General features: G+C 46.7%; 1 protein-coding gene across 1 annotated transcript in view; it reads left to right on the plus strand.

Moving 5' to 3' along the window:
• Nucleotides 1-22,489, plus strand: part of LOC146808507 (transient receptor potential cation channel subfamily M member 2-like) — a 206,396-nt gene that overhangs the window by 92,130 nt on the left and 91,777 nt on the right. The window contains exons 12-14 of the mRNA XM_085623588.1: nt 4,909-5,054; nt 5,996-6,108; nt 22,093-22,330. Of these exons, the coding sequence (XP_085479714.1) occupies nt 4,909-5,054; nt 5,996-6,108; nt 22,093-22,330 (497 nt within the window). The remainder of the gene's footprint in view (nt 1-4,908; nt 5,055-5,995; nt 6,109-22,092; nt 22,331-22,489) is intronic.

Here is a 22,489-nt window from a genome sequence, read left to right on the forward strand (position 1 = left end):
ATACATTACTTTACCATGCATGTAATTACAACAACTTGCTTTAGGGGGCACTGGACTTTGGAATAGTGTAAATTACTATTCCAACTCGAGTCTCTGCAACACTAGGTAAAGTGTTGGACTTAAAAATCCAACACCAGTCCAACAACGGGCCCTCTACAGCAAGTCATTGTAAGGACTTGCGGGTTAAAGTAATGCATGGTAACGTCGGTGTAGTGACTGTGTTGTAAAGGCTGTGCGATGTTGAGATTGCGGGGTAAAGGATGTTTCCCGGTGAGAATAGGAGGCCTGATGCTAATAGTCTTATTGCCCACTTGCTGTCAGGCATTAACAAGTGTTAATGGGTGTCCCTCTTCTTATGAGCTTTTACCTTCTGCTTCAATGCATAAATAAAGGACAGGCAATTGACAGGGTTTATGGCTCGACAGCAAAGAGAAGTTAACCATTCTTACCTGCAAGGAAATGTCTCTTTTTTGTATAGTCAGAGCCAAGTTATTTTTGACTGATGCTGCTGTTTTTTCGACTCTGTGCACTGGGTTCTTCTGACCAGGCCTCAGTACCAGTGCCCTAACCATAACACGTGTATATCGAACTTGTTGATAACAGTTTGGCATAGGTTAACTCACTTGTAAGCCCCTAGTATATGGTACCATGGAAACCCAGGGCACGTAAATTAGAGGGTCACCCCAGGGATTGCAGCACTGGTTGTACCAGCCTGGACATGAGCAAGTGCAACACATCTCCCAGTCCGCCATCATGGACAGGAAGAGCAGTTTTAAACTGCTAGCCCAACTTTACCATTTAAAGCAATGGCAAAGTCTGGCCTCCATGTGAAATATGTGTAAGTCAACCATAAGGTAGGTCTACCAAGCCCAAAGGCAGGGTGCAGCATATTTCATGGGCAGAGCATGTAGTTTACATGTTGTGGGAGTAAAAATGTAAAACTGTTGTTTTTACTATGGAAAGACTTGGTCGCCCCATTGGTGAGTACACAGTGACACCTCAACTGTGCTAAATCTGGCTAAAGATGATACACCAAGGTATTAAACAACTTGTTACAATAAGCCCTACTTGATTCTGAAGTTGAAATTAATGTAACGTGCTGAGTGCAACTTTTATAAAGTTGCCACTTTAAATCTCCTGGGCAGCAGGCTTGTCCCTGAGAAAGCTCTCTGCCCTCCAGGGTAGACATGCCAATGACGCCCAAGAAAGGAGACAATAGATGCCTGCGTGGGAGAGACGTGTTTATACTCTCCAGAAGTAGGCCGCATAGGTGTTGGGCCAAAAGACAAGCTTTAAAGGTGAAGCTGCCTTCGAAGAACAAATGGAGATCACTTGGGAGAGGGGCTGCTCTATTTGTAAGGTAGAAAGGCTGGCCCTAGGGAAGGAGAGAGGACACCAGTTGCCAAACCAGTTTTTAAGGGGCCGTAATCCCCTTGGTAAGTGTCAGGTCCCGCGTAGGCCTCTCAGGATCGGTTCGTTGCTCAATGGGGGCCCCCCTATTGACAACCCTAATTCCGAATAGCCGTAAAGGCACGGAAGCTTAAGGGGGTCAATCGAGGGGAAGGAAAGGATGGGAACAGCGGGGAGGGAGATCTGAAAAGGAAGCACAGGTTTGGTTAGCCGGATTGCCTGTAGCTGAATTGGCTTTACACACACTTGACTCACATAAACAATTCAGTCTACCTGTAAAGAAAAATAACCAGTTCTAGCTGTGACAGCAGAAGGGCGATTAAATATCGTCAAGGCCGCTTCAACGCCAGCTAGCTGCAGTGTGCACCGGGACGTCGCTATTCTGTATAGGTACTCACAGGGCGCGACTGTAGATACACAAACAATACATAAGAACCCCCCCCCCTTGTTTTATACCAGCAGCAGAATATACCTTTTTGCCAATATAGGGTATCACCATATACCCACCAAAGAGGGTGTGCAGGTAGGCCTCACTGAGGAAGGAAGGTCTTACGCTGTAGCCTAGCTGCCCCTCTACAAACCCCCAGCTAGAAGACAACACAACACACACACAGTTCATAAATACATGTTCAGCGGTGACTTCAGGAAAGGCAAAACATTGGTGTTTAAAGAATTCACAGCGTGGTATTTAGGGTCATACCACCTGGTAAAGGTCAAGCGTGAATGTCGAGCGCTCCACGCACTCACTCCGGTTCTCTTAAATGCCTGTTACAAAGTCTCACAAGCTTATTCGTTTTTTGGCAGTCTTTGATATCACGAAGCACGGAAACACAAACGGAAGCACAAACGTGTGCCCTAAAGGACTCTTGGCGGTGTCACTGACACCCTTACCGCACCCGGGGAACTCCACAATGAGATCTGCAACACGGTCAGGTCAGGCTCCAGGATAATCTGCGAGCAGTTCTCCGCGGTTCCTGGCTATATGGATTCCCGTCTTTTGCGCCGCGTCACTTCCTGTGCGCGCGCGTCGTGCCTAGCGGCTGCCGGGAAGCGTAGTCCCTTGGCAGCTTTGGTAGTCTCCCATAAGCCCCGCATTGCGCGGACATGGTTCGCGGCCTGATTCCAATGGCCCGCTTCTTCCCTGAGGGACGGCGAGAGGGCAGAGGTCAGGTGAGTTTTCATGACAGTAAGAATATTACTCGTTACAATGCGTACTAATACCACGCATGCCATTACAACACGGGTATTACTACGCGTTCTCAGTTACAACGACCTATCATTACATCGAATAATTTCACCACGAATATGCCTTTACCACGCATGCCATCACAAACCAGAGGCATACTCTTGGTAAATGTATCTAAGGTAAGTTACACTACCCTACCCTAAACCCTAATTTAGTACCTCTGCACAACCCTCCCCCCATCCCCTATTCCTCTCCCTACCCTAAAGCACTACCCTGCACAACCCCCGAACCTACCCTTAACCCTACAACACTAACCCTGTACAACATCATTACACAAAACACTACCCTGCATGACCCCCGACACTACCCTAAACCCTAAAACACTACCCCCTGCACAATCCTCCTCCAACCACCAGTCCTCTCCCTAAACTTAAACACTACCCTGCAGGACCCCCCCGACACTCCCCTAAACCCTAAAAGACTACCCCCTGCACGACCCTCCCCCGACCCCAGTCCTCTCCCTACACTAAAACACTACCCAGACGACCCTCCAACACTACCCTAAACCCTAAAACACTACACCCTGCACGACCCTTCCCAATCCCCAGTCCTCTCGCTACACTAAAACACTACCCTGCACGATCCCCCGACACTACCCTAAACCCTAAAACACTACCCTGCACTACACACACACCCCACGCCCTTTTACCCTAAAAAAGTAACCCCCACCCCAAGCTCAACCCACCTTACCTCTCTATCTTCTGGGTTCCTCTCTCCTCCAGGTTCCTGCTGCACATCGGGTCTGAGGGGCGGTACACGTCGTTGAGAGGAAACAGAAGAGCCTCTGTTTCCTCACAACGAGGTGGACCGCCATTTTCTTTTTACATCGCATGCGTGGTAAAAGCGTATGTGATGTAAACAAATGCATAGTAATGGCTACGCGTTGTTACATCGCATGCAGTGTAACGCTTGCAATGTAATGGCATGCGGAGAAATAGCTGCGTTGTAATGGCTGTTTCCCCCTTGGTAACCACACCTCTAGGTTGGGCTAGGGAGCTCCACACACCAAGAGAGGGGTCTTGCCATATCGAAAGTGGGCAGAATGGTGCATCTTGGGATAACCAGATGCCACACTTTGCAGGAAGTGGTCAAGAGGATGGGCGAACTAGCATCCCTTTGGCTACTGCCCACGTCCACCCTGAGGGCATTTTCTCAATATAAAAGGGCACCCCTACCACCCTGAAAGCACATCTCGTATGGACTGGAAGAAGGACTGCCCTGCTGCAAGGTGGAAACGGCTAAGAGAGGCTGCTCTGGCATGGACTGCACCTGCTGAGCCTGGTGACTACCAAAGCAGAGGGACTGTACCTGCTGTGTTTTCCTTGTAGAGAAGTAATCTCCGGAACCCAGCAGAAGCAAGAGACTCCAAGGTTCAGTTGGCTGACCTCCTGTTCGCAGCACAAGGCCACAACAGCTGTAGAAACCGGCTTTGGTGATAAGGTAGCCCAAATCTTCAAGCCGCTACTTCTTGTCATAACATAACATAACATAAATCTTCAAGCCACTACTTCTCATCGTTGTGCAGCACCAGGGACTAGGACCTGATGCTCAAAGTTGCACCAGAGTTTGCTGAAGACAGTAGAGTCATAGAAGTGCAGCTTGGTCACCCAGAAGGTGAGTTACTGCCCAAGGAAGAATGTTGCTGTGACCACAATACTGGATGACTGATAGCCCAGTGATGACTAAACTTCTACCAGGACAAAGACGACTTGAGTGACTCAACTCTTGGGGCTAGGGCCACCTCTCCTAGTTTGTGGACCAAGTATTAGTCAGGACCACTCCATAGGAACCTGCAATAAAGGGATACAAGTGCCTGGAACTCACTGAAGACTGCTTCTATTTTCAAAGCAACTGTCTCTGTGGACCTTGCTATTCCTCCTGCCAGACTCCCTGCCAGATGTGGTCACCCAAAGTAACTCTGAGTAACCCATTGACACTTGCCCAATGCTTTCCTTGAGAAAGGATTTGAGTGTCAAATGTGTAGAAAATGCAAGTGCTAGTTCGGGGTTAAGAAGAGAAGAACATATTTACTGTACATTGTAAATTCTATAGCTCTTGAAGCCCTCTGGTGGATCTTTTTCATTGTGGTGTCTTAAAATACATAAAATACATACATTTTCTGACAACAGGAAGGTTCTCGGTGGACCCCGGTGATTGTGAAGGGTTCTTGTGTTTATGCCAGGTCTAGTGTTGTTTACATGTGTGTGCATGATATATTATGGACCCCTGTATGTCCTCTATGCTTCTCCTAGGAGTATTCTCAGAGTGCTTTCGGAAGAACGAGGCCCGGGCCGAGGAGCTGCTGACACGGGTGTCACCAGCCTGGGGTAAAACCAATTGTTTACAGCTGGCGCGGGAGGCAGAAGCCATGAGATTCATGTCCCAAAGTGGAGTGCAGGTCAGTGGCTTTACGGTATTTGTGTCCTTCCTTTTCCCTAATGTTTGTTACTCTACAGGTTGCATTATTTGCATCCCTGTTTCTGGTTGTCTACAGCCTTGCAAATGATGCAGCTGTTTTTGAGGATGATGTTGGCTGGCAAGGGGAGCTAATAGAGGGGTGATCTGATCATATTTTTCAAATATTAGTCAGAAACGGTCTACTTACTGTAAATAAACCAGTAACCAAATGTTTTGACTGAAGTTCGAGGTGTGAGTGAGAGGTGTGGACAGTCTCCTACAAAGCCTACTGTTGAAGGGGTGCATGCTAACCATTACCGGTTTCTTTTCTAGATGTTCTGGTTAATCCAAGCCACTCTTCCCTCACCCCTTGTTTGTGGTGTGCTATCATACATGCCAATAGACCCATTTCCAGCAGGAGACTCATGCTTTTTGTAGACTTTATTTTAGCTATCTCTCGCCTGAACTTGCATCTGTTTCAATAGAAGTCAATGGGGAAATACATTCCCTCTATTTTATTTTTCTCAAATGTTGGCATGCATGTGTCCTTTGCTCTCCTGTCCACATCTCATCCTATAACGCATGTGTAATAGAAGCCCTGTTCTGCCTATTTAGTTTGGGCATCTGGTTCTGGTAGCCTTACAAAAACGTGCCTGTGACATGTGTACATAGTATTTGAATACTTACTTCATTAGAAGTGACCAGCACCTCCTGAAGAGCATAGATAATATTTACACTCCCTTCCCTACAACCCGCACTTGGTGGCATGTGTGCAGACCTGCTGCTGAGGTAGTCTGGAGCCACCAGTAGGTTCCATTATGTAGAGATGATTCTCCTGAGGACCAGACTGGAGCACATCAAACAGCTTTACTTCCACGACATAGAGTGACGTGTGGTGTGGAAAGACTCTGACCTTTGTTGTTCAATGCTTTTCTTCTTCAGATGCTTTTGACCAAAATATGGTGGGGAAAGCTGTCAGTGGACAATGGTCTTGTCTCACTCCTCATCTGTATGCTGCTATTTCCTCTGATCTACACTGGACTTGTTACTTTCAGGTGAGAAATTCACTTCTTATGTAGAGAGAGGCTGCAGTGAGAGTAGTGTGGAGGAACACCAGCTGAGCTCTTAAAAAGGTTTAACAACTGGGGCTGTTGAAAAGTTAGGCTAGACATTGAATATGTTGTGAATGTTACTGATGCCATGCATGTATCATACTGCAGGCAACATGGGGTCTTGATGCAAGTTTTCTATTATCCATTCTACGACTGCCCAGCTTTTGAGAAATATCAATGCCAGTGTGAATAGGAAGAGATTCACAATCTGTAAGAAATTGTCATTTAGCTGCTGTATGAAACATTGATGGATCCTCGCTGCCACCATCAATGCGTACTTCCTGTGCAGCTTGCTGGACCAATGTTTCGCTGGTCAACTCTGGTGGCTCTTTGGAGACCCGTACAGACCACCAAAGGCATATCCTAAACCCCTTCTGGCTGAGCCTATAAAAATATAGCAATTGGGACATAAAAGTGAAACGAACTCAAGACATGTTTATTTTAAGAAACTGCAGAGATCCTTCAGAAACCCAGCTAGGCATTGGATTCTCACTTCAGCGAGAGCTGCAGATCTCAGTGGAGTCATTATGGACATCTCAGGTCATAAAACTACTCACATCATATCCAGAACTCAAGGCTTTGATTCACAAGCCTTCATGGTCTTGGAAGGTTCTTCACTTTCTCAGCATTTCATTGAGGAGACCCAGAGCATGAAGTGAGGATGAAGTCATATGCAGCAGTATCTGTCCAGCTAACTGCTGAAGTATGCAAAACAGTGATGTATGGAATGCTTGAATCACTCTCCACTCAGAGCTGCATCCCAATCCATCATTATTTTGCACACCGTGTCACCTCAGTTTGGACCCAGCCATACGCAGATCAATCATGACCCTGCTACAGCAGGAACAGTCCAGCCCAAACTGCCATGCCAGGTCCTCCCTGAACCGGAACACAAGCAATCTAGGACCTGTTTCCCCCCTGTTACCAGTGCATTAACAGGTTGTATTTAAAGCCATGTGCTTTGCTTTTTGTGCCTCTCATCGTACAGATAGTGCATGTCTGCAACGCAAATCTCATCACTGTCATCCTGCCTGCATCTTAGATCAACAGACGCTCATCTGCTTGGTCCTCAAGATTCGCTGGGGTCACAAATACAGCGAATGGTTTGTTGTAATTACTGCCAAGGATTGTAACTCCCTCTCTCTCACCTATGCCACCCTTTCAAAAGGCCCTGGAAATGTGGGTATTTTCCACATTATGATTTCGGCCCACTTCTTATTGTCTGGATTAACAGCACAGCTGTCACCAGATAATGATGTGATACTCATATCCAGGAAAAGGGTTTTGGCTCCTCCCACGTGTTGGAAGGAAGGAGTACATGTTCTGATTGGGCAAAAGTGGTGTGCTTCCGCAAAAAAGTGCTTTCCCTCCACACAGAGTAATCATTTTGTTTATATATCTACAGTTTCCTGAGCTTGAACTTTCAGAGGCACACATGACATTGTAATGCTATTAAACTGTCTTATATCACTAGATAATTTATGGTGTTTGCTTTTCTATAACAGCAGCACAGATGGGAGGAGCGCAATTGTTAACTTGAGCATGTGTTACAGACAACAGACCTTTAAGGAAGGATTGCCATTACACTTTCCTAAAGCCTGTAAGTAGGTATTTCACAGATAACAATAGAAAGCAGGAGTTCTGGTGCTGGTGATGAACCCAAACTAACTGTGAGGACAGAAGATATGAACTGGAATAGTCGCTGTCGGGCTCTCTTAGGAGAGATAGCATTTTGCTTTACCAACTGTCATTTTGCAAACATTGCACTTTTATGACTGTATGTCAAATGGTTGTCACATGGAAAACTACACTCCTGGCCCAATTCAAAAGGTAAAAATAGAAATGGTCCCAGAACATACGTAAAATTGAAAAAGGTCAACAAAATAACTGTTGCAACGAATAAGGCAGAACCGAAGTGTTATTTAATCACACTTGGAACAGGCACATAAATGCATATGAAAAATCACACTATTTATAAAGGTGCAGGGTGCCACGGGGAAGGGGAGGGAGTGACGAGTTAGGTAGGGTAGTAGGATAAGTGACATATAAGCGTTCATAACAATAGCACAAATCAATTGCTGGGCACGTTACTGTCGTGCCAAATAGTCAGGATTAGAGTCATTCATTGACAGAATTGAATGTTTAACCAAACAACCATATACAAGTAATAGTCCACAGTGCTCAACGCACTATTGAAGGTACTGGCATGGTGAGATGTCGACGTTTCGACCCCTCTTCCAAGGTAGGTTGATTAAATCCTTACGGGTGGGGTCTTCCTCAGGACAAAGAGGATGGTGGAAAGGGGAAGGTGGGCACCAGTTTGAGGAACGAACATCTAATCAGTGTCAGCTTAGCATCAGGGCAAAAAGGCTCCAAAGTCGGGTGGGAGTGAAAGGCACGTGTATTGCTCGAAACAAAAGGGAGGAATTGATTACTTCGTCGAATCACACCGTAGCGTGGATCGGTATGTTGAGTGAAATTGAATCACTGGAGAAACAGCCTCTTGAAGCGGCGTTCGTAACTGCAACTGCTCGAATCTGACAGCTCCAGATTCGAGCAGTTGCAGTTACGAACGCCGCTTCAAGAGGCTGTTTCTCCAGTGATTCAATTTCACTCAACATACCGATCCACGCTACGGTGTGATTCGACGGAGTAATCAATTCCTCCCTTTTGTTTCGAGCAATACACGTGCCTTTCACTCCCACCCGACTTTGGAGCCTTTTTGCCCTGATGCTAAGCTGACACTGATTAGATGTTCGTTCCTCAAACTGGTGCCCACCTTCCCCTTTCCACCATCCTCTTTGTCCTGAGGAAGACCCCACCCGTAAGGATTTAATCAACCTACCTTGGAAGAGGGGTCGAAACGTCGACATCTCACCATGCCAGTACCTTCAATAGTGCGTTGAGCACTGTGGACTATTACTTGTATATGGTTGTTTGGTTAAACATTCAATTCTGTCAATGAATGACTCTAATCCTGACTATTTGGCACGACAGTAACGTGCCCAGCAATTGATTTGTGCTATTGTTATGAACGCTTATATGTCACTTATCCTACTACCCTACCTAACTCGTCACTCCCTCCCCTTCCCCGTGGCACCCTGCACCTTTATAAATAGTGTGATTTTTCATATGCATTTATGTGCCTGTTCCAAGTGTGATTAAATAACACTTCGGTTCTGCCTTATTCGTTGCAACAGTTATTTTGTTGACCTTTTTCAATTTTACGTATGTTCTGGGACCATTTCTATTTTTACTGTTTGTTACCCAGGTCCCAGTGACTATTGGGTTTGCCCTTTGTTCTAACGCCAATTCAAAAGGGACTTGCGACTCATAAAGTTTCGAGTGCAGAGTCACAGTGCTCAGGGTGGAATCTCCTCACAGAGCGCTGCAGTGCGGAGATTCCAGCCCAAGTGCAGAGAGTTCGCCCGAGTGCGGAGACTCCGCACTCGTAACTTTATGAGTCGTAAGTGCCTTTGTGAATCGGGCCCACAGTACTGTGGACTGTAGTTGGTTGTAGTGACAAACCAATGATAAAGGGTATATGCCTGATTGTTTATGATTAAACATATGTAAAAGACAATGAAAATGATATGCTATTGTGATTATTGATTGTGAAAAGCATATGTTAAAGCCAATAGGCATATATGGGTTGAATGTCATTACGCTGATTTAAAAACTCCACATAGGTTTTTTGTTAAATGGAACCTCATAAATGACTTTAATATTTATTCAAGAGGATTTGAGTTAGTTACCACAAGTTTAGAAGATTTGCACTGTGAGAATCTTTGTTAAACTGGACACTTGCATTGGCAACCGGCCTTGTGCGTTCACTGGGGCAAGTTAGGCCAGATTCCTTAGGTGTGATCTCTTTAGAATGAAAAGTTGTGAAAAAGCAAGTAGGCCTTACTTAATTCTTGTAAGATGCATTGTGTTAAAGGCTATAGGCTTTTAAGAGTGGATTCTTTTTAGACTATGTTAAGGCCTATAGACTGGAGTTTACCAGGTTACCGTGCCAGGGTTTGGTGTTTGTGACCCTCCTGAGCAAACCACAGGGATCGATGAATTCCTATTACTAGGGTCTTAATACTGTTTTGACAACTGTATTTTGTACATATTTGTAATTTCATTATGTTTGCCTGATGGTTGCTTTGTGGGAAGGCTTACGGATCAACTCAGTAGGCCAGACTTGGTGATGGTGACAGGCCAAGAATACAGGGTATTGGCCTGATTATTTATAGTGAAGATTTATGATAAACGCTTTAGGCCTGCCATATTAATTATGAAAAGCATATGTTAAAGTCGATAAGCATTTAAGGATAGATTGACACTTTTCTGTATTAAAGCCTGCAGATACATATTTTGTTAAATGAAATGCCATACATGACTTTTGCCGGGAATGATTTCAGTGTTGGTTACTACCACTGAGAAATTCTAGGGGGAGAAGATTTGCATTGTAATAATTCTTGCTAGAATCTCTTGTCAGCCATCTGCAAGGATCTTGCAATAAAGAAGTAATTAAATAAAATGTGGATAGAGATATATCTACATCCATATAGATACATAGGGCTTTGGTAAGCTCTCTTGTGCCATTGGCCTGCCAGATTGCCATTTATACTTTCCTTCCATTCGTGATAGCGAACTGCATGGAGTAATGGTTCAATCCACATCAGTCAGTGGCTCTTTTGCTGTGGGAATGATAACATTTTCAGTTCACATGTGTACATCCACCTGAAAATGAGTGCACTTCAATGTTCAGGATGGTTGTACAGTCCTTTAATATTGAATTTTTCTCCTTTTATAGTTCAACTTTCTTTTCTTTGCTTATCCTCGTTTTAGGTCTCGATTGCACAGCACATATGTGTGCTGCGAGACGTATTGTTTAGAATTCAGTGGGCTTATAGCTATAACCCACCCACAACATACCAATAATTGTTTCCACTGTCACTTTCAGTCATAATCTTTTGATTGCTCAGCTCCTGTAGGCTATCCTTCCTTTCTTGTGTCAGCTATTCCCTTGAGCATGGGCCAAGTACATGTGCTCTTCCTCCTCTTTTTGCATTACACAATTATTTTTGATATTATAAACATTTCAATATTATTCCAGTACGGGCAAAGTGCTTTTCTACTTTCCTACACAGGCATACACCTTCTTAATTATGTTATTTCCATCCTACCTGCTGTCTCTATTGACTCTTTAGTTCCTTACAGCCACAACTGTCATGCAGTTTCCACTTTCCTGTAGAAACTGTGTTCGTTGGGCAACACAAACTTTGGGATCGTGCCAGACTGATTCTGCGAAACGCCTCGGAATATGTGGACCTATAGACCAGCTAGCTCACAGTGCTGCCATACGCACAACTAAACATAGACAGGTAGCAAATGGCAACCCCAGAACATGCCAACTCTGACTCCCCCCACTAATCGTGGAAACAGATCTAAAACCCTTTTGCTCAGTCACTCGCGCTCTCTCTTGGAGAGCTATGCAGAGAATACACAGGGAATTTTCAATATTTATTGAACCATTGTTTAAACTTTATTTAGTAAGTTTTCTGATATACAATCAAACACACCAAATCCAAACTGCAGACAATCATTGCAGCTTCTTCATACTTGACACACATTAGATCAACATAGAGCAATGAGATACATAATCCAATACATGCCGCCCCCCGCTCGCCGTGTTGAAGTCCACATCCAGCGCATAAGTTCACAGGCCGGCAGTCCATGCTACATTTTTGTATCTTTCGGAGGGTCCCATAAAGCAAAGCATTTACCTATAATCCCCTTGATTGGAGGAGGCCAAACGGTTCTACGTCCCAAGTACTGCTATTGACACTCCAGGCCAACCACTGTAACCTATGAGGATCCTCCTGGGGCGTGTAGCAGGAGATACTGTTTAAGTGGTCCCCATATATCTTTGGGTCTCGAGCTACTGGGCAACGTTTCTGCATAAATGGAGTGCTGATCTTGACTATAGATCAAGTCCTCGAGCCATTCTTTAAATTTGGGGGCACGCCCTCTTCCTCACCTGCATGCCACCCATCGTTTTGCCAAAAGAAGTGCAAGCTGAGCGTATCGGCGGCACACCTTTGGGAGCTGCTCAGTATAGCCTAACAGTGCCATAAGTGGACTACATTCAACCACCACCGCTGTCATCTGTGTGAGTGCTTCAAAGACCTTCAACCAATATTCTGCGACCCCGGGGCACTCCCATGCCAAATGCAGAAACCCGGCCCCTGGACCACCACAACGGTCGCAACTGTCATTACACAGACTTGAGTCTGTGTAATTTTGCAGGTGTACAATAGATACGGTGAATGTACCGAAAGTGAATAATACGCAATTGACAGCTAGCGGAAATGCGTGCAACTCGCCTACAACAGTACCCCCACTGTTCAAGCGACAGGTCAAATCCCAGGTCAGCGAAACAGTGGTGCAATGCCGCATGTGTATATTCTGATTGAAGAGCATGTACCGTGTGATATAGTATAGAGACCATACGCCCTGGGCTATCTGCCTTCAACATACGATGAAATGGGACTAACGAGTCTGGCTCCCTGGGAAATTCCGGGTGTATATTCCGCATCCCTTGCTGCAACCGTAAATACAGAAAAGTATCTAACGGACTGGGAGTTGTCTGCTGGAAAAACTGATCGGCCGAACGAAATCTACCGTGTAGAAAAAGGTCCCCCCATGTGCCAATATTTAGTCGCATGCATAACCTAAGAAACCCCTTTTCCTGCAATAACGGCATCTGTGGGTGATAAGAGAGAGGCATCAATGGTGAATATAACATTGCAGCACCAAGACCTCGCCCTATGTTGAGCCAGGCTGTAACTGTACCCGTGATAGTGGTGGGCGGAGTATTTATGGCTGGTGTATGTGCATGAACCGCCCCACTCAACGGAATCGGATCTGACAACCAGTCCTTCGCCGCAATCTGAGGCATAAAGCTCGGTGTGTTCATCCAATAGTACGCATGCTTTGCCTGCGCACATGTATAGTATAATTCAAAATCTGGTAGATCAAACCCTCCTTGCGCGTATGGCAGTGTGAGCACAGCCCATTTCAGACGAGGCTGTTTGCCCCACCAAAATAATCTCAGCAATTCTGTTCTAAGAGAGGCAAAAAAATGTCGTCCTGGGGGATAGGGAATATTCAAAAAGAGGTATAAAAACTCGGGAGTATCACCATTTTAATCAGTGAGGCACGGCCAGCCATAGACAACGGCAGAGCTATCCAACGCGTGACATTGCACGCCAAGCGTTCCATCGCCGTGCCATAATTAAGGCGTATAATCTCATCTCGAGTAGTCCCAATTTGAATCTCCAGATAGCGGATGTCTGCGTCACACCATCCCAGAGGAAAATCAGGCGCAAACCGAGCCACTGCAGGCGTGAGAGGAAAAATCAATGATTTCGCCCAATTAATATGGATGCCCGACAGTCGCCCAAACACTCTAAATTCACGTAAAAGTGGATTAAGATTATCTTGCGGGTCTCTGACGTATAACGTCATGTCGTCGGCATAGAGCGAAATGAAGATGTGCCGCATGTTACAGTGCAGAGTGCGTTCTCGATGATGCTGCCTTAGTTTACAGGCCAATGGCTCTAACGCAAGGGCGAAGAGCAGAGGCGATAGTGGGCACCCCTGTCGGGTGCCTCGCGATATGGGAATCTCAGCTGAGATATGTCCATTCACGAGAACCCAGGAAGTTGGGCAAGTATATAGAAGGCGCATCCAGGAAACGCAGATCAAGGGAAAGCCCATCCGGCCGAGTATTGCAGTGAGATAGTCCCATTCCACAGAATCGAATGCCTTCGTGGCATCAAGAAAGACCGCAGCCATGGGCCATTCTGGCGCTACGTTTTGAAGTATGGAAAACAATGTACGGAGATTATGCAAGGTATCCCGCCCAGGCACAAAGCCAGATTGGTCAGGTAACACCAGTTTATCTATTAGGAGCAGCAGTCTATTGGCAAGGACCTTAGCCAGGATTTTCGTATCGCAGTTCAATAGAGATAAAGGTCTATATGAGTCGCATGAGGTAGGGGCCTTGCCTGGTTTAAGCAATGATGAGATCATTGCTATCCTCACAGACGGGGGAAGCTTGCCACCTTCCATTGATTCCAGGTACACGTCCTTCAACACCGGGGCCATGATATCAATGTAGGCTTTGTAAAACTCGTCTGGCAAACCATCGAGTCCTAGGGCCTTACCAGATTTCTGTTGCATAATGGCCTCTCCAATCTCATCAAGCTCAAAGGGGGCACTAAGGAATTCTCTATGATGATCCTCTAGCCACCCCAGCGCAACATTCCCCAGGAAATTGTCAATCTCTATATCGCCCCGGCATTGGGAGGCGTATAATGCTGAGTAATGTGTGGTAAAACAGGCTAAGATTTCCGCATTGTCCATGTGAGGTACCCCATCTGAGTCATGGATTTCCAGTACTTTCTGCGATCCCCTAGGTCTCTTAATCATCTCTGCCAGTGCCCCACCAGGGCGTTCCCCCTCACCATACCTTCTCGCCCTCCAGTATTTTCCCCTAAAATTGGACTCTCGGGCTGCCGTGGCCACATAGTCAGATAACTTCTCCTTAAACTGCAGCTGTATATGCATACCACCCTCCCCCACCATCCCACGTTCTAACGTCTTAAGCTCCAGCTCCAACTTCTGTAGTGTGTTTCAGAGATCTTTCAGGACCCCAAAGCTTTTCGAGATACAGAATCCCCGAATGGTGACCTTGAAGGCCTCCCATAATATTTCTAGGGAGTCAACCGAAGTTTTATTTCTATTAAAAAAATCATGTATCTCTTCTCCCAGTTCCCTGTGAAAACATGCATCTAGAAGGGCTGTAGGTTGTAATCGCCAATGCCGCCTGGGTGCATCGTAGCCAGGCAGGTTAACCTCCATCTGAACAGGTGAGTGATCGGAAAATGTTATAGCCAGATGAGTAATCGCTATTACGGAGGGAGCAAGATCCCTGAAGAGCAAAAAATAATCTAATCGTGCCCAGGATCCCGCATAAGTATTACTATGTGTCCCCTCTCTAACCATCGCATGGCGAAGGAGCCATGCATCCACCAGGCAGCCCTCCTGAAGTATCTCCATCATAACCGCTTGTGTCTTGGTGTAGTGATGTGGGGCAGGATTCGACCTATCGAGAGAAGGCTGAAGGGCCACATTAAAATCACCACCCCATATCACCTGTGCAGATCCCAATTCCATGATCTTACCCCAAAGTACAGAGAAAAATTCAGGCATATCAATGTTGGGACCATAGCAGCAAACCATAATAACTGAAGCCATCCCCAATCGGCCCCATACCAACACATAGCGTCCCTGAGGGTCCGTGGCTGAGCCTATAAACGTGAACGGGGTATATATTCTGTGGTCTGCCCATTTACTGGCAAATTCCGTCGGTCTCAAAGGGTCCATGTGGGTTTCCTGTAGCATGGCCACCTGGATGTGGTGGCGATCAAGGTAGGAGATAATTTGCCTACACTTTCGTGGATCTCCCAACCCCCTAACATTCCAAGTGATGAACCATAGGCTAGGATGTGGCAGCTCTTTCCTTAGTGACTGTGTAGTGTGTCGTGACATCTCACTTTCAGCGGGTAATCATCTAGTACACCGTATTTGTGTATCTCTAAGTCTGCAAACATTGTTAAAACATACATTAAACAGATACAAAACCCCTCAACTTCCCCCCCACCCTCCACCCACAGTGACATCCCAATCATGCCAGGGAATAGACCCCTCCCACCCGCCTCCCCCCCATTTAACAACCAATGCGTTATTGCGAAATCTACCAGGGGATTTCCCTTGTGGGGGATCAGCCTAGGTGACTCCACCAACCCTCACCAACTCCGAGGCAATAAGATGAGGGCACCCGCCTCAAGCAGAGTCAGTGAGGTGTTCGGCATTAGTGAACCGTTGAGCCGGCATCGAGTGAAACACCATGGACCTTCCATTGCCCAACAATTCCATCCACTGCACCAGATCTCCCATTCCCTCCCATGCAACAGCAACAACTTGACAGAGGCATCGAACACACACAACAACGTCACTAGTCAGTAATTAGTCCACTGCATCGAGGCCCTCCGGGGCACCGGCATCTTCCCTAGATTTCTTGAGGCGTTTCAAAAATTCCTCGGCCTGCTGGGGTTTGGTAAACAACATCTGTTTTCCTTGATGTGTAATTCGCAGCCGCGCAGGGTATAGCAGCGCGTACTCTATTTTGGCTTGTCGCAGCTTTCGCGAATATTATTTCTGCGACTTCTCGCTTCCAATTCCTCATTTTTCACAGCAATTATTTAGAGTAATTTATCCATTTGGGCAACATTACTTTGGAGCTGTGTCGTTGTGTCCTCGGTGTCCGAGATCCTCCGCTCCGCTTCTGTAATGCGCTCCCCATGCTGATCAAGCTTATGTACCATGCTGTCTATGCGAGAGGTCACGAAGTACATTTTATCTGCCAATGTCGTCAGGCCTTGCCGGACCTCTAGGATAAGCGCTTTCATTTCACCGCTAGGGCCAGCATCGCCACCCAACGCACCTGTCTCTGTGCCCATGTCCATTTCTGTCGCTTGGGAGCGCACAGATTTTTTGGCGTCAAAGTTAAGACGTGGTTGTTTCGCGTCTGTCTTCCCCATTGTTAGGGTTATCCACCACCTCCACGGCCTCCCAGCTATCAGCTTTGAAGTATTATCGAACTGGGGAACTGAGGGCCGCGGTCAACCACTATGTTACTGTTCCAGCCTTTCAGTCGTCACACTCCTGAAGCAATTTTCCAGCTAATATCTGAGCAGCAGATCGCAGCTATACGTGGCAGATTCCCGCAGACCTCAACCACCCAGGGGTCTCCACCAAGCTCTTCAACACACAACATACAAGCTACCACCAGCCATCCGCCGCAGCCGGCATATCGAAATCAGGATTGTCCCCTCCACAGCGCAATAAGTCTTTATGCCGGCCGGATCCCCAGCGGCGCCTGGCTTTAACTGAAGGCCAAGCACGCCTCGGGGGGGGGAGCGCCTCCCGCAATCAGGGCCCACCTCTGCACATGGTCAGCGAATATCAATGTTTGTATGCAGTACGGTAGGCCTTCACCAGTTTGCAAGTTCAGAATTCGCCCCAGGACCACAGCTCCGCGAGCAGCATCGGCCACACAGGGCGCCAACCTGCCCGCCACTCGCCGCCACCGCTGGGGGTCCAAAGGACAGCGCGCAGCAGGCACCAGCGACGTTGCGCTGCTATCGAAGGGCAAGCACCCTGCCAGGTACAGTACTCAGCACACTGCCACACCTGGTCGGCACAGACCCCCCGGGCGTAGCGACCTCCAGCGCCCGCCGGCAATCGGCGAAGAATCCACTTGCCAAGATATTCCTCGTTTCAGCCAACCGGCCGCTACCCCAGCGCAGATCTCACCTCCAGCAAGGATTCGGGTGCGGGTAGCTTCCCGCCGCTTTGTGCTCAGGGGTGCAGTCAGCTATTAGCAGCAATGGCGCCGCCTATGGCCGGCCCGCCAAACGTGCGGCTCGCTCCTCGCACCAGCGTTCCTCAGACACCTCGCATCGCAATCATGCACGCTCCGATGCAGGAAGAGCGCGACTCCCACCTCAGCAAATGTCGGGGCGCGACTCACCAGCCGCACTCACCCGGGCGATGGTATCAGGGATACTCCGCTGCGGCCTGGACTCCACGCGGGAAGCCCCGATGCAGCGTAGTCTCGTTCGCCGCTGTCCTCCAGCAGTGCCCAACAGTCCCCGCACGGCCGCTACAGCAGGCTCGCTCAGGGAACATGAACAGCCATCTCTCGACACTGCAATCACGACATTCGATGCCCCATAAGTTCCGCTGGCCGACACTCCTGGTTGTGTATGATATTAGCTCAATCGGACAGGATAAATTACAGATCTTTATGCCGAACTGCGGGAGCTTCACTCAGTGGCAGCCATTCCGCAAGTGCACCACCTAGCACCCCCAACCATTGTGATTCTTGTGTAGAATTTATGTGCTGCAATGATCAAAGGACAGTGAACAAAATGAATAGTTCCACCATCTTTCTAAAACAATGTATATATGCAATCATATAAAACAATATATAGATATAACATACTCCTACTATGTGTTCCCTAACTTAGATGTCTAGGGTCTGTGTGTGTTCTGCCAAGAATCCAACCCCCGTTATCTGAAGGGAAAGAATGTAAATTCCCATCTTGGTCACAGGTTGGACATCCCTCCTCGCAGAGGTATCAGCAAGCAGCTGGGCTGAGGTTTCAGCGTGTATTGACCTCGCAATGACAGCAAGTGCTCCTCTGCTGCACACCACTTCCCTCCACACAATCAGTGCTTAATTTGATCCGATGATTTCCGGGCACCAGCACCTAATTGTCAACGCCATACTTACAACAGTCTACCACATGGTGGCACTGCTCATCTAATTTAGAGATGAGCAGAACAAGGGTTGTTTAGGAGTACAATATTCATTAAAATTGCTAATACCTACCTCACCAGCCATTTCTTTAGATTTGGGGACATAAACTGAACTGTTGCATTAACATGCAAGAGAGATGGTTAGAAGTTGTTTTGGCAGCGATAACAAGGGTGATGGGTGGTGCAAGCAGCAGTGGCCTACTTGGCAGAGCCCTGGAACTTAATATTTTACAAATTAAACACCGCACACAACGGCACTCTATGGCACTCTACTGTATGCCACTCCCCAAACCTTTATGCCACTCTACGCCACTCCAGTCTATGCCTTGCCAATCTACGCCACTCTACTCCTCTCCACTCTTCATCACTCTATGACCCTCCACTCAGTGCCACTCAACTCTACTCAACTCCACTCTACACCACCCCACTCTGTCATTCTACTCTATGCCACTTGCCTCTATACAAATCTAATCTCTGCCACCATACTCTACGCCATTCTATTCCACACAAAGCTACTCACCTCCACTACAGTCTATGCCACTCCACTCTACGGCACCCTTCACCACTCCACTGTACATTACGCCACTCTAATCTATGCCACTCCACTCTACGCCACTCCACAAAATACTACTCTACAACACCCTAGGCCACCTCATGCCACTCTACTCTAAGTCATTCCCCTCTATGCCACTCCACTCTACACCACATAATTCTACACCACTCTTTTCCATGCCACTCTACACCACTCTACACCAGTCCACTCACTGCCACTCTACTCTAAGCCACTCCACACTACAACACTCTACTCTACACTACACTCTATACCACACCACTCTACTCTACCCCACTGTTCTCCACATCACTGTACTGTACTCTACTCCACTCCACTCCACACAAGGCCTCTCTACGGCACTCTATACCATTCTACTCTAGTCCACTTCACTCTATATAACTCTACTCCACAACACTATCCTCCACTCCACCCCACTCTACGCTAATATATATCACTCTGCTCTATGCTAGTCTTTGTCATACCACTTCATCCCACTCTACACTAGGGCACTCCACGCCACTCTACTCAATTCCACTCTATGCCAATCTACGCTACTCTACACTTCATCACTTTATTCCACTCTATGCTACTCTACTTAATGCCACTCAACTCCATTTTACCCTACTCTGTGCCACTCTAATCTAAGCCACTCCACTCTATATAAGTCTAATGTAGGCCTCTCAACTCCACTCCATACAATGCCACTCTATGACATACTACGCCACTCCACTCTACCCTATGCCACTCAACTCTATCGCACCCTATGCCACTCTGCACTACTCTACTCCACTCTCCTCCATGCACTCCACTTCACGCCACTACATCCATGCCGCTCAAATCCACATAATTCTACTAATCTGCACTCTACACAGTGCCACTCTACGCCACTCTACTCTGTGCCATTCTACTCTGTGCCACTCTACTCTATGCCACTCTACTCTATGCTACTCTATGCCACTCCTCTCTATGCCACTCCACTCTATGCTATTTCACTCCACTCTATGGCCATGCCATTCTTTACCAATCTAACCTACACTGTTCTATCCCATGCGTCTCTACCCCACTTCAATACACTCCAGTCTACGCCTATCTATGCTGCTCCACTCAACTCCACACAATGTCACTTCACTTCATGTGACTCTGCTCCATGCCACTCTACTCTACTCTACACCACTGTACGCCACTCCCCTGTACACCTCTACTCTACATCACTCAATTCAGCTCTACGCCACTCTACTCGGCTTCACAGTACGCCACTCTAACCTACGCCACTCCATTGTACTCTGTTACTCGTACACCACTCTACTGGACACCACTCAACTCTACATCCCTCCACTTTACTCCATGCCACTCTAATCTATGCCAGTCTACTCTATGCCATCCCACTCTATGCCACTTTACTCTATGCTACTCCAATCTATGGTACTATATGCCACTACACCTTACCCCACTCTCTTCTATGCAACTCTCCTCTACATCATGCCAGTAACATTTAGCCATCTTGAACAGTAGCCACGCTGCTGTACTTCATTGCTAAAAGACAATGGCAAGGCCAATAGCTCGCATATAGGAGAAATCTATGTCAGTGCTTTCACCTATATACATCAAATAGTGCTCCAAGATTTGAAACTTGAAGGCCTTTGTATTTACCAGTGATTGCAAGTGTTTGTGTGCAGTAGGGTCTCATTGCCTACTTCCATATCAAGAGATATATCGAAAGCTGCAATATGGACTCCTCTTCATAAACCACTTTGGGGATATTTATTTCCCATAGGGAAAACAAGCACAAATCATTAAAGAGCAATAAGTTTATATGCAAATGTCTGTTGAAGCCACACACAGTTAGCTTTGAGACAGTTGCTTCTAATGTGAGAGGACATCTAGTAACAGCATAAGGTATTGCAGCTTTGTGAAGATTTCAAGCAGGCAGATCTAACTCAAGAGGGACATCCGGTATCTGCTTGCAGCACTGCAGCTGTGGGAAGGACTTTCAAGGCTGCTCTACTGGACCAAAGAGGGGCATCTAGGTACGACTTTAGGTACTGCCGGTTTGTGAATGTCTTCTAAGCAGTTGACTCTGACCCCAGAGGTAAGGCTAGTAACATCTTGCTGCACTGCGGCCTTGTTAAAGACTCTTAGAACAGTTGTTTTTGGCTCAAAAGGGGCTTCTAACAACAAAAGGAGGTGCTGTAGCTTTGTGAAAGGCTTGTCAAGTGTTTGCTTCAGACTTGAGAAGGACATCTTGTAACGTCAAGGGACTGAGGTCTTGTTAAGGACTTGAAGCTAGTGCTGTTCTGACTCAAGAGGAGCATTTAGTAAGGACTAGTGGCACTGCAACTATGTGAAATGCCAGAACTATTGGCTTTGCCAATGTGATCACTGAGCAATGCGCAGGCATGTTACAACTGAGTGTTTATGAAATGTAGTAAGTCATTTTCTTTACACAAATACATCTAATATTGAATCTAAAATAGTCAGCAATATATTTTTAGACATTCAATGACTTAGGGCTTGATTTATATCTTGGCAGATGGTTACTCTGTCATAATGGTGACGGATATCCCATCCGCCAAAATCAAAGTCTCATTATATCCTATGGGATTTAAATTTCGACGGACGAGACATCTGTCGTCATTGTGATGGAGTAACCCATCCGCCAAGAACTAAATCAGGCCCTTTGTCTTGGTCAGTTCATAATACTATACACCCTTAAATTGTTTCCTTTATTTTAAGGTAATGTTCTGTAGGGCATTGGTGTTTTTATGTATATACATAATTACCCAGTCTTGCTTCATATGTTTTGGCTGACCCTGTCTTTCTCAGTAAGGGCTCACTAGGCTGCCCTCCGCTCATTATCTGCCAAAAAGCTCCAAATAGTGAGGGGCAAATATGATAACATGCATTTGTTTGCTCTTCAAATATAACTGCAGGACACAGACTCCATCCTCTGGTGGGTCTAAGAAACCGCGCCCCCTCAGCTGCATGGCGCGTCTCGTCGGCTTCTTTACAGCCCCAGTGGTGGTCTTCTATTGGAACGTGGTCTCCTACATCGGCTTCCTCTGGCTCTTCTCCCACGTGCTTATGACTGACTTTCAGACCTCGCCATCCTGGAGAGAATACCTGCTCTACGGCTGGATCTTCTCTGTCCTCTGTGAGGAACTGCGGCAGGTAAGGAAGTCATGGGCCTTCACATTCTGTCTTCTTGCTGGGTGGAAGTGAGTTACACATTCAAAGGACTTGCTCCTGTTACTGAAAGGGGTCTTGTTGATAAAACATTACCTCAAAATACACCTGTAGCATTAGAAGCATCATTCCAGAGCAGGTCTT

The sequence above is a fragment of the Triturus cristatus genome, chromosome 8 (assembly GCF_964204655.1).
Source record: "Triturus cristatus chromosome 8, aTriCri1.1, whole genome shotgun sequence".
Taxonomy (NCBI): domain Eukaryota; kingdom Metazoa; phylum Chordata; class Amphibia; order Caudata; family Salamandridae; genus Triturus; species Triturus cristatus.